At 50.7% G+C, this 11,299-nt stretch overlaps 5 protein-coding genes across 5 annotated transcripts; 1 reads left to right on the forward strand and 4 right to left on the reverse strand.

The window, feature by feature from the left end:
• Window positions 1-82: 82 nt before the first annotated feature.
• Window positions 83-3,087, reverse strand: VTN49DRAFT_7153 (uncharacterized protein; the record flags this gene model as incomplete). The annotated part of the gene is made up of 6 exons (XM_069415391.1): window positions 83-103; window positions 162-1,768; window positions 1,839-2,455; window positions 2,513-2,797; window positions 2,863-3,001; window positions 3,051-3,087. The coding sequence occupies 6 exons, from the start codon at window positions 3,085-3,087 to the stop codon at window positions 83-85; spliced, it is 2,706 nt and encodes a 901-aa protein (XP_069265193.1).
• Window positions 3,088-4,719: 1,632 nt separating this feature from the next.
• On the reverse strand, window positions 4,720-5,255 carry VTN49DRAFT_7154 (uncharacterized protein; the record flags this gene model as incomplete). The annotated part of the gene is made up of 3 exons (XM_069415392.1): window positions 4,720-4,883; window positions 4,943-5,149; window positions 5,240-5,255. 3 exons carry the CDS (start codon window positions 5,253-5,255, stop codon window positions 4,720-4,722), a joined length of 387 nt encoding a protein of 128 aa, XP_069265194.1.
• A 413-nt stretch (window positions 5,256-5,668) lies between these two features.
• VTN49DRAFT_7155 (uncharacterized protein) lies at window positions 5,669-7,045 on the reverse strand (the record flags this gene model as incomplete). Its single annotated transcript, XM_069415393.1, has 1 exon — window positions 5,669-7,045. One exon carries the CDS (start codon window positions 7,043-7,045, stop codon window positions 5,669-5,671), a length of 1,377 nt encoding a protein of 458 aa, XP_069265195.1.
• Window positions 7,046-8,247: 1,202 nt separating this feature from the next.
• Window positions 8,248-9,394, reverse strand: VTN49DRAFT_7156 (uncharacterized protein; the record flags this gene model as incomplete). Its single annotated transcript, XM_069415394.1, has 4 exons — window positions 8,248-8,671; window positions 8,730-9,069; window positions 9,120-9,213; window positions 9,284-9,394. The coding sequence occupies 4 exons, from the start codon at window positions 9,392-9,394 to the stop codon at window positions 8,248-8,250; spliced, it is 969 nt and encodes a 322-aa protein (XP_069265196.1).
• Window positions 9,395-9,815: 421 nt separating this feature from the next.
• Window positions 9,816-10,662, forward strand: VTN49DRAFT_7157 (uncharacterized protein; the record flags this gene model as incomplete). The annotated part of the gene is made up of 2 exons (XM_069415395.1): window positions 9,816-10,070; window positions 10,126-10,662. The coding sequence occupies 2 exons, from the start codon at window positions 9,816-9,818 to the stop codon at window positions 10,660-10,662; spliced, it is 792 nt and encodes a 263-aa protein (XP_069265197.1).
• Window positions 10,663-11,299: the final 637 nt, after the last annotated feature.

An 11,299-nucleotide genomic window follows, 5' to 3' on the forward strand; every position in this document is an offset into this window, starting at 1 on the left:
TCAGCCTCCTCGAACTTGCCTTGGTCTTGAAGAGCTGATCCAAGGTCGTCGACACTGGTGAGGGTGTCTGGATGCTCCGGCCCTAGAACCTTCTCTCGTATTTCTAGGGTACGCCAATGCATTGCCTCTGCCTCCTTGAATTTGCCCTGGTGGCGAAGAACCGATCCAAGGCTGTTGACGCTTATGAGGGTGTGAGGATGTTCCGGCCCCAGCACCTTCTCCCGTATTTCTAGGGCACGCCGATGCATTGCCTCAGCGTCTCCAAACTTGCCTCGGTCTTGAAGAACCGTTCCAAGGCTGCTGACACTTGTGAGGGTGTCTGGATTCTCCGGCCCCAGCACCTTCTCTTGCATCTCTAGGGCACGTTGATACATTGCCTCTGCCTCCTCGAACTTGCCTTGGTGTTGAAGAACTAAACCAAGGTTGTTAACACTTGTGAGGGTATCTGGATGCTCCGGTCCTAGCGCCTTCTCTCGAATCTCTAGGGCACGTCGATACATTACCTCAGCCTCTCGATATTGCCCGAGACAAAAATAGCTACCGCCTACTTTCGACAATAGCCCGACATCGACAAGTTCATCTCGCGTTGTCTTGACTGCAAGAACGTACTGTGTATGTGGAAGGTATCTCATCCATATCTCTTTGTTCTCATGCTCGGGAAACGGATAGACTTCTGCAAGCTGCCGTGATATTTTTCCAACCCAGTCATTCATGTCTCCTTTTTCTGCCAACCAGTTCAACATCGCAAGTTGGACGAGCCGGTGCACGTCATATGAGTCGGCCTCTTCCCGTTCTGTGATAAACGCATATGCTTTCAGAGTTCCAAGTGCTTCCTCCACTTTGATTGGTTCGGCTGGAGGAAGGAGAGATTGTGGGATATCTTTCTGACACAGAAACGACATGAATTTCAGATAATCAGCAGCAAGAGGATCATGTTCCTCAATTTGATGAAACGAGACCAGCCAGGTGGCAATAATGGAATTCTTGGCTCCTTTGTATCGGAATCTATCGTCGAAGTCTCTGCTGAGCAATTCAGTCATATTCTTGTCACTTGACTGGCACAGATTCAGGTATTTCGTCGTAGTTATCCGCTTCTTGGCCATGTATGCAGAGGCCTGCCTTATGGCGAGAGGCAAATAGGCGAGGACCTCGAGCAGCTTTGCCGTGCCTGCCACGTCGCGTACCTGGGACTCGTTCAGATACTCGCACAAGAGACTGAGCGATTCATCTTTGCTCATTTCGCCGACAGTGAGAATATTTGCATCGGGGATATCAAGTCTGCTTGCGATCTCGTGATTCCGTGTCGTGAATAGAATGGAGCCGTTCCGGTTGGATGGAAGAGAGTTGACGAGACCAATGTCGTCATCAAAGAGAAGATCCGCGTCGTCGGCATTGTCAATAATCAAGAGCCAGCTACCGGTATAGTCACTCAAAGCCGTCTTCACGAGTGTCTTGGCGTCTGCGTTGCTCATATTGATCCCGTCAATCTTCAGTAGTTGGCCAATTTTCATGTAGGCGTTCTCGAAGCTCGTCGCATTCATGGCTGGAACCCAAAAGATGGAGCAGTCTGGATGCTTGTCACGGATCTGAAAGGCAACCTCGAGCGCAACTTGTGTCTTTCCGACCCCACCGAGTCCGACGACCGCAGTCCATTGGCAGATATCTTCTTCTACGCTCGGGGGAATTAATTCGAGAAGCCGATCTAGGATTGATTTGCGGCCGACGAAGCTCTTGTTTCTTTCAAATGGCACCGCGAAGTGAACAGCCTCTATAAACGCAAGAAACTTGTCATCACTGGAACGAGGTAATAATATCTTAACCAGCAGGAAAATACCAACCTGTTCGCCTCTCCGCTAGAGATGAGACATTGGTCCACAAGGAGTTGATTTTCCTATCAGGTAGATCTTTACCAACGAAATTTCGAACAAAACTGTCGATAAGCGTCTCGTTCTCAGCCAGGTAGTTCCGAGTATGTGTGGAGATTTCGCTGTGATTCTCCCAGTCTGACAAAGTTATATCTTGAAGCCCTCGATCTACGTTGAAGCGGTAGTATTGGCCATCATCTTTGAAACGATTCTTCAGAATTGCTGCTACTTTTCGGGATGATGCAGCCATTTCTTTTAAGGGTTCCATGATATCGAACATGTTGCCCTCGATCGTGACAACATCTTCGAGGCCTGTGCCAATGCTGAGGATGCGCATCTGGCTACGTTCTGGGAATTGCCGCTGGCCCTCATCAATCAAAATATCGCACGGGTTGTTGTACCTGAAGCTGGAATCGATGAACTCGATCTCATCGCCGCCGATCCTTATAGGTTCGAAGAAAGACGTTGCCGCTGTTGTCGCGCGTGCAACCTCCCACACCTTGCAGGCAGCGAAGGTAGCTGATGTGTCGTATGTCCTGAAAAGAGTCGGCAGAGTATCAATATTGCCCTTTGTAGTTGCCAAGACAACTCTATGATGGATGCATGAGCTCGAACGTCACATCACATCCATTGGTTTCTTGACGTACGTCTTGGTGCAGGTCCGGTCCCGGAAGAGCATTTCACTATGTGGACATGATTTCTCAGATGATTGCCCTCGACGCCGGTGAGGTCTGCACTCCACTTCTGGGCAAAATTTCCTGATTGTCTGCTTGATAGCGTTCTCGAGGGCCATGGCAGAGAAGGCCCCAGACGTTTGCGCAGGCGAAGACGAGGTTGGTTTTTTGGCGAAGGCCTGCTGGGCGACGTTTCGATATGCTTGTATACATTCATCGGCAGTCAACCCCAGCCTCCCAAGCATGATCGCAATGATTCTGTGTTTATTCGATATTTCGTTAGCCAGGCTAACCAAGCAGATCCCTAGAACTGATGGCGGTACCCGCCTGTGTTTGTTCCTCCGATCAGATCAAAGCAGTCACACGGTCGGGGAACATCTTCGAGGCCTTTGGCATCGCGTATTTTCTCCATGATATGCTCCAGAATGAGGAGGCTTGAGATACCTCGAATGCCTCCACCGTCTGCAATTGAATTAGTAAGATCAATAAACCTGGACGGAAGGCATCATACCAAGAGACAGAAGTTTCAGCGGCTCTTGTGGAGACATCTTAAACAAAATTTGCTATCGTTCTCAAACAATAATGCGATGCTCAGGAATTCAGTGAGATCTTCAAAACGAAAGCAAAAGGCGGGGACATCTTCGACATCAGATATACTAGGGTAAGCTGTCCAATCAAGGACCCCCAACCAAACCCTGCTTGAAATCTCCAAACTGTCCGCGTAATGCCAGGTCTCCTTGAGCTGCAATTGGCTCGGACGTCTCTTAGCCATGTTGGCGCCTCGCAGAGCCCAGTGCGATCGGTTGTGAGCTTCGGATTAATAGTTCAAACCATCTCGCCTTCCCCCGTCGTGTAAAGGCTCTCCGAAGGGATCAGGAGGACATTGCTGAAAGGCACCTGGTAGATAGTAGTGCCTACTATACTAGGTGCGGAGTGAAATGCAGGAAAGAGGGTGATTCGCTTCCTCATCGTGTACTCCGTACCCCATATTCCGTTTGTACTCGTCTGAGCAGAAAAAAGTATACAAGGGGCGGGGGACTTTCCAAGTACCTACTACTGCTACCGTGCCAACTTCCAGGGTACCTCGCGCTAGCCCTAAAACCAGGCTGAATCTGGTAAATCGGGTAATGGGCCAAAACGACTCGCATGAGTTTTGAGCCAATCAGGTTGAGTGCTGGTGAGCGCCTTGTGCCTCGGGCAAACTGGCAAAACGGACATAATATTGAGAGGCTGTGTCGCTGGGCAGTGACTTCAATGTTTACCGGCAGGGGTAAAATACGAGAGCAGAGCCATGCTCATCAGGTAGCGAGGTCGTCTTCTGTGGAACTATTAGCAAGCTACTTGGGGGCTGGCCTCTTATTCTGTGGGCAGAGCTTATTATCGCGGATTCATCTCGAGTAAGAAACCGACATGATGGCTGTATGGTTCTTTCTCGCTCGGGTAGGGACATTGCTGATGCTTAGCTTTGGTGCTCGTTTTCCGTGCTTCGGAGACACGCTAGGTTGTCGCAGATGTTATGATATTTTCTGATTGGAATATATCTGTCACGGAAGGTCAAGTCATCAGACTTGTGCTTTAGATTCCATTCCCCTGGTTGACAACGATTAAGTTTTTAAGGTTTTTGCGAGAGTCCGAAGCAAATGTAGTAGCTTAGTAGTAACTCTCGGTAAAGGAAAGCACTTCAAGGAAAGTCCATACGTCGGTTCGCTGATTTTGTTGTCAAGACCAAGATAACATTTTGGATATGCTGCGCAAAAGACTAGAATCAAAAGCAGGCTGCTTATGCTCAATATCTGACGAGAAACAGCCTGATGTTCATGGTAATTAGGGCTTGCATATAATCGGGTCAACCACGAGTGTGGGCGGAAATTCGGGGAGTTCTACTTCGTACCATATTACCGAATCTTAGCTTCTTCCACGTTTCACTTTCTGCAAATGTGCTGACAACAGTTACTGATATCTACTTCACAATATTATGATGTCTTTCTCAAGAAGAGAAGCCACTTTTTGCAATGCATGGGGAAATTTGGATCCGAGGTCATCATGCAGGACGTTAGATTGTCGTTGATTCGTTGACTGCTGTCAACCAGCAAATTCAAGGGTATTGGTACACATGAAAGCATAAAACCCAGCGCCAAACATGACGACTGACAGACTCCAAATGCCAAAACAAAAAAGATCTAAAGCTTGGCCTTGGTCTGCGCCTTCTTGAAGAGAGGCTCCAACTTGGTCGCCTTCATCGCATTGCCCTTGATCTTAAGCTTTCCACCCATGAAGAGTCTCTGAGCATTTGCCTTGCCGGCGACGAGGTTCTGGAAGTCGGCATCGGAGAGGATGAGGGTCACTAGGAAACATACGTATCAGTGAAAAGAACATTTCTAGAAAAAAGGTGCTGGTACATACCATCCGCCTTTCCACCAGCCGGGGCCTCGCCCTTGAAGACCTTGCCCTTGTCCTTCAGATCGACATACCAACTCTGCTCCTTGCCGTCCTTGTTCTTCAGCGTGATGGTGTAGATGCCGGCGCCCTTCTTAATAGCGTCCTTGCGCTCGGCCTCATCGTTGAGGGCCTGGTTGATGAGATCGAAGGCGGCAGAAGCAGGGAATGCGGCTGTTTGTTCAGCGAGGTCAAATTAGCAGCTGCTTTATTTCGATCGACGATGGAATGTTTGTAGCGGAAATAGGTTGCTATACGACTTACCGTCCTTGACAGACATGGCGGCTGATTCTATTGATCGTTGACAAGGTACTATTCAGCTTTAGATTGGAAGAACAGGGATGATGGGAAGGCAGAAGATGGACCGTGGTTATATTTCAAGACGAAAAGTTAATTAAGCCGAGGCTTGTTGGCTGCTTTGATTGTGATGCCGTTCGAACCGTTCGGTTGTTACGTTCGGTCATCGGTGGATCCCAGTCCGGGGTACAATCGAAATTCGAACATGTGAACGCCAAGACCGCTATTCACCGTTCGATGCCTGAATTCCGGGGCTTTCAATATCCGGGGAAATTGCAACCCTCAAGCAGTGCCATTGAGAAGTTCATTAAGGAAATCTAACGAACGGATGGTCATGATCATAGCTCATACATGCTTTAGAAGTTTCGAAAATCATTTCCTTTTTCGTGATTAACATCATCGCCAACTACTAAACAGGACCGATGACTGGATAAATCGCTTCAAATGCTCGGGGCTCAGCCAATGTACCTCACGGGTCTTTGCTTTGCTCTGAGAACGATCACCAGCATGTTCTCGATGTCTTCGTTTCCGTCTTCGCCGCCGATGGTGGGCGGCTGGAGTCGGTGAAAGGATTGTTGGCTTGAAGTACATCGGCGGCTCTTCAGGGCTCAACATGATCGGGACTTCGGCCTCCTCCACCCGAACTCCATCTTTGTTGTCGGACATGTGACTCAGCGGAGCCAGCGCGTCGTCCCATGTGCCGCTTCGGAGCACCGTTTCCTCAAAGTCGAACTCCTCCAGGGTGTGGCGATGCTCTGTGGTAAAGCTTGCCACCTGCGAGGCGTCGACAATGACGTTGCGGAAGGACATGTACCGCAGGTTCGGCAATTTGAGCGGCCGAAGTGGCCAGTTGTATTTTGTCGGGCACACGGTTCTCGGTGAGGGCGTACGGAGCGCCGGCTCGCTGGAGAGCGATAGCGAAAATGGACCCTTGGCGCCGTTCCAGCAAAAGTCCAGATTCTGTAAGCTAGGGAAGCACTGCAGGTACGAATGGAGGATCTTGAGCTGATCCATGGACTGCCCTTGCTCGGTGGGGAAGCTGTCGATATGAAGGACCAAGCTTTTGATCTGGTTCCACCGTTTCCGGCTGGCGGGCGATGTCCCGAATCCCATGATAGGCCGTAAATAATGTATGCCCCCGGGATGGATCGGCTGCAGGAACAATGACTCGAGAGAATTGAGTGGTGCTCGCTCCACGGCTATTCGTAGGGAGATTAGGGCGTAGTCCACCACACTCCGACGGTAGCGATGTGTTGCCGCTTGCCCGCTGCAAGCGATCTTTAATGCCCGTAGTGATGGCATGCAGGATAACGCCTGGACAAAGGACGGCACATTGGTAGCCGCATGAAACAGCGTTGGATACTGCTTTACCAGCAGCTCGTTCATTTCCCAGCTGCCATATTTCGGCTCATGCTGGCGGGAAGACACGTCCGGCTCCCGGATCTGTGGGAAATAGACAAAGGTCAACTCTTCCCCCGTCATCGGGTCGAGCAGCGGCGGCAAGAAGGTCTCATGAGTGTGCGGCATGACAAAAATTAATGTTCTGATGTAACCGCCGATGCGCTTCAGCGCCGCCATGCGCGCCGGCTTGATGAAGGTACTGCTGCGAAACGTGATGCGGAGCTCTGAGAACAGCATCCGCGCCACGGGAGCGCTGAACTCACGGCACACGAGACGAAGGTTCTCGAGGTCTTCTCTGTCGAGAAGTTCGAGGACTCCGTCGCGAGCGAGATCTGTGCGCCAGAATCGTGCAAAAGCGGGTGTAGGCGCCATGCTGACAATGTTTCATGTCGTCTGGGTCAGACGGTGGTTTGGTTTGGCTCCTTGATCCTATGTTTCTCGTAGTCTCTCGCAACCACCCCGTCCCGTAGGAGCAGTCTTGATTATTTTGTAGACCGATACTCTTGATCAACAATAAGAGATGGCTTTGAAATAAAAGTATTATTTTCAGAGATGCTCCCCTTAGAGAGCAGAATTCATCCCAACAACTTCGTTTACAACAAGAAGCACACCGCATGGACGAGTCGGAGAGGGGCCTCGACCAAGATAAGCAGAGCCCTAACGCGGCGACACCACTAGCCTACAGTACGATCTTCCTAGCTACACGCGGAAGAAAATCACGAAAAACGCGAACAGGGAAAAGTAAAAAAGAGAAGAAGTCCATCGAACCCACTGGCCCTGGACGTGACTCACCTCTGATGAGGAGAACCCACGGGATTCGCTCTGCGATGCTGCAGACCGCAGCTGCAAACTTTTTAGTCCGGTGGGTGTACCAGCCTTCGCAGTGCATTAGCGTCGGTGGTTCACGAAAGACAATCTTCTCCAACACGGGAGGATCATGGATTCAATGGCATGATTTCATAAAACGCGGGAAACATTCCCAGCCATTCGCGGAATCTGAGTGGCTGGGGCAAAGGAAACACGGATATTCCGTGATGAAATGGGCCGGGGCATGCATGGAGAGAGAAACTACACACCAATGAACGGCCCGGCGAGGATTGAGAATGAAGCTTGGGGGGGAGCCTTGGCTGTTTCCGTCGAGTGGGGGTGGAGTCTTGAACCGCGTGTCCCGCGCCGACGCGCCGGGTGCCAAGACTCACGTTGAGAAGCGTGATTGGCTCGGAGCGCGCTGCGCAGAGCGGGTTTCCCGGCAAGGAACGCGAATTTGGCGCGATTTTCGCGCGTTAATCGTGTTTCTCTTATCGATAGCGTTTAAGCAGGAGCGGAGCGCGTTTGGATAACTCCGGTTGGAGCGGGCACGTGATTGTTGTGAGCGTCCGGAAAATGGAAGACTCTCGGGCAGCGAAAGTAGGAGAGCTGGAAGAGCATCTCATTAAGAATGCCGGACTGATTTCTATATCACTAGGCCTACCTAACACCAGATATGCAATGACCCGAATCTAACGATGCAAGGGTATGGATGGATAGAAAAGCAGAATATCATGCCCTGACAGACAACGTCAATCCTGCTGCGATTAATGAAGAGGCAGAGTTCGACGAGGAGGATCTGCCTGGACATCATTCAAATGTAACGATCCCGCGACACTTTCCCCGTCCACATCGGAGGAAATAGAATGCCGGCGACGGCGGTCTCGCCGTGACCAGTAGTTTTGGCTTTCCTCGTCACTAGAAACCCTTCGAAACTCGTTGATCACATCGTCAGCTTTGTATGGTATGTCGCACCGCGCGGATCGCAAGGAGGGATAGAAACGGCGATACGAGAAGTATGTCACGACGCTTCCCAGGACAGCGCCGCTGGTGACATCCCAGACATCATGACGGTAGTCTTCGCAGCGAGAGATGGCGATAAGCACGGCGCCTAGGAGGGGTAAAAGCGCAAGGAAGCAGCTTGCTAGATCAGCGCGCGGTCGGAAGACGTGTAATTGCCCAGAAATAAACCTGTTGGGAGTGTCAGGAATTCTCATCAACCCCATGCAACGGATAAGGACGCGCCTACAATGCCAGATAACCTAACCCGGCAAAGCCGAAACTACTATGCCCACTGGGAAAACTTCTCCACCCTTCCCGTAATATGCGCTCATTGGGTTGCGTGCAGACGGCGTATGTCACCAGGGTATGCTCTGGCGTGCCTTCCTCGGGCTGACAACGGGCGATCAAGTCCGGTCGAGGGCGTCCGACAGAGTTCTTGATGATGCCGGTGATGAACGGCGTCATGGCCAGTGCAGATAGCAGACCAAGGATCGAAACATGGAGCTTGTGCACGTCAAACCGCGCGACTAGACCCCAAACGAATATCAGGATCAACGGCGAGACTCCCGAGTATATAATTGACCATACTGCAGCGATCAGCCGTAACTCTCGTCACCCACAACAGGCGGTGACCTACTTTCAGGAACTCTCTCTTGGCGCGTATACGGGTACTGAATCGCAAGGTTATCAATGTAGAACATGCGATGAAAGGGTCGCAGGAAGAGGTGCATCTGTATAAACATCCTGATCAGTTTCGGTGACTCCGGAAGCTAGTATTTCGACAGAGGGCTCTGCACTCACCAAAAGCACGCAAACAGCCAGCACGACGATGGTGATATAATCCGCCGCATAGCTTTTCTTCCAAAATCGGACGGACGCCCCCAGAATGCCGGGGCGGGTTACCAAGGGCATGCTGGCAATTAGCCGGGACCGATGCGGCTGGATAACCCGGAGGAGCTCAAAATACGAAATCTGTGGCACACAGCGACATTTCGCAAACATTAGATACGGACAAAGGAGCAGAGGGGCAACGAATGATCGTCGCAAAAGGGTTCATATGACCCGAACTGTAGCGTGGAAGAAAAGTGCCGAGAGGTGGTGAGCTCTCCGCCTTTGTTGGTTCAGGTACCAATTCTCTTTCCCCATGCTCGGAGGTGAAAAGCTCGCAAGCTTTTCTGGTTCCAACATTGAACGGTGTTTACCCACCAGAATATCGTTTGTTACTTCGATACCAAGTTTAAATATAGCATTCATTCGGGTTTTCTAGTCTGCGCGCTAGCAACATCTTATGCGTGTTCGTTTTCCCAGCCTTTGACAGTCGCGGCGAACCACCATGGCCGAAGGAGGCTCTCGTCCCCTTGCCGTTTTCCCACCACCGCCTCCGTTCTGGAAACATTTTACTCCGGAGAACATCGAAAAGCTCGAGAACATCAAGACCGAAGCCGCAAAAGCACGAGGAGAACATCCCAAGAAGAAATGGCTGCCCAGCGAACTACAAGAACTGGACGTGCCTTCTGAGCTGAAATATCTGATCCCACCAAAGGCGCCGACATCCGGATCGTACAGCGTGTTCGGAGAAGTACAGAGTGTATGATTGAGGGCAAATTTGACCATTCGATACTATGTGATGCTAATTCAAACAGTTGTCGGGCACCCTACCATCCTTGAAAGAACAAGGCATTGAGCAACTCTACCCGTCGCCGCCGGCCACCGATGCTGGGGGAGAGGAAGCAGCGCTTACAAAGGATGGCCGACCGCTGAACCACGCGTACTACCTCCTCAAGATCAGCAAGTCTCTTCTGCTCAACTTCCTCGAGTTCGTCGGCATCCTTGCGGTGGCACCGGAACAGTTCGAACCTAAGCTGGAAGACATTCGGAATCTATTCATCAATGCGCACCATCTTCTGAACCTCTATCGGCCGCACCAGGCGCGCGAATCGCTGATTCTGATGATGGAAGAACAATTAGAGCGAACGAGGAATGAAATACAGGAAATGGATAATATCAAAGAACGCGTTGAGCGTCTCCTCGAGCAGTTGAAGACTGAAGGTCTTGAGGTTCAGAAGTCAGCGGGAGAAGCGCCATCTGGCCGCGCAGAGAATGACAAGCTTGACAGCAAGACCCTACAGGAGGCGCGTGAACTCTGGTCGCTCCTAAAAGAAACCGATGAAAAACGGTGACGCCAGCGGCATCTCGCTCGGAATGGTACTCTGCGAATTGCTTTCACTAGCTCCTCGACGGCACAGTCCTCACTGTGGTCAACTCACGCGATCCCTACGGGCGCCCGTCTTTCTACGCAGTCTGATGGTGAGAGTACTGCACCGCCACAGTGAGGAACAGGATGCTATTCAAGACAATAACGTCCTTGACCATTATGCCGGCCATTGCGCCCTTCAACAGCCTGGAGACCTCCAGTCCAGAGCACTCGCTTTAAACCACCACAAACAGTCACGTGACCATCGGGTCTTGGCGATCGGATTCGGCGACGAAATTTTTCTCTGAAGTTGGATCCTCCAACCGCACACTTGTTGATGCTCTTCCAGCATCAACTTCGACGCACAATTGGTTATGATACACTAAAGGTAAGAGATAACAGTTCTCATTTACGCTACTATTTGTATGATGATATGCCTAAATACTGTTTCAACCCCAGATGAATTTGCCATTGGCGCTTGTTGATTATATTGTGCACCTATCCTGAGCAAGCTTTTGACAATTGTTTTTGCTTCTTTCTGTGTTGTTGCTTTGAACACCTTGCTGACTAGAGAAATAGATGATTTCATTGAATCAGAAATATTGACCATCTTAGTCGATGCC

Source organism: Thermomyces lanuginosus (genome assembly GCF_041956635.1).
Source record: "Thermomyces lanuginosus strain ATCC 200065 unplaced genomic scaffold VTN49scaffold_42, whole genome shotgun sequence".
NCBI classification, from domain to species: Eukaryota; Fungi; Ascomycota; class Eurotiomycetes; order Eurotiales; family Trichocomaceae; genus Thermomyces; species Thermomyces lanuginosus.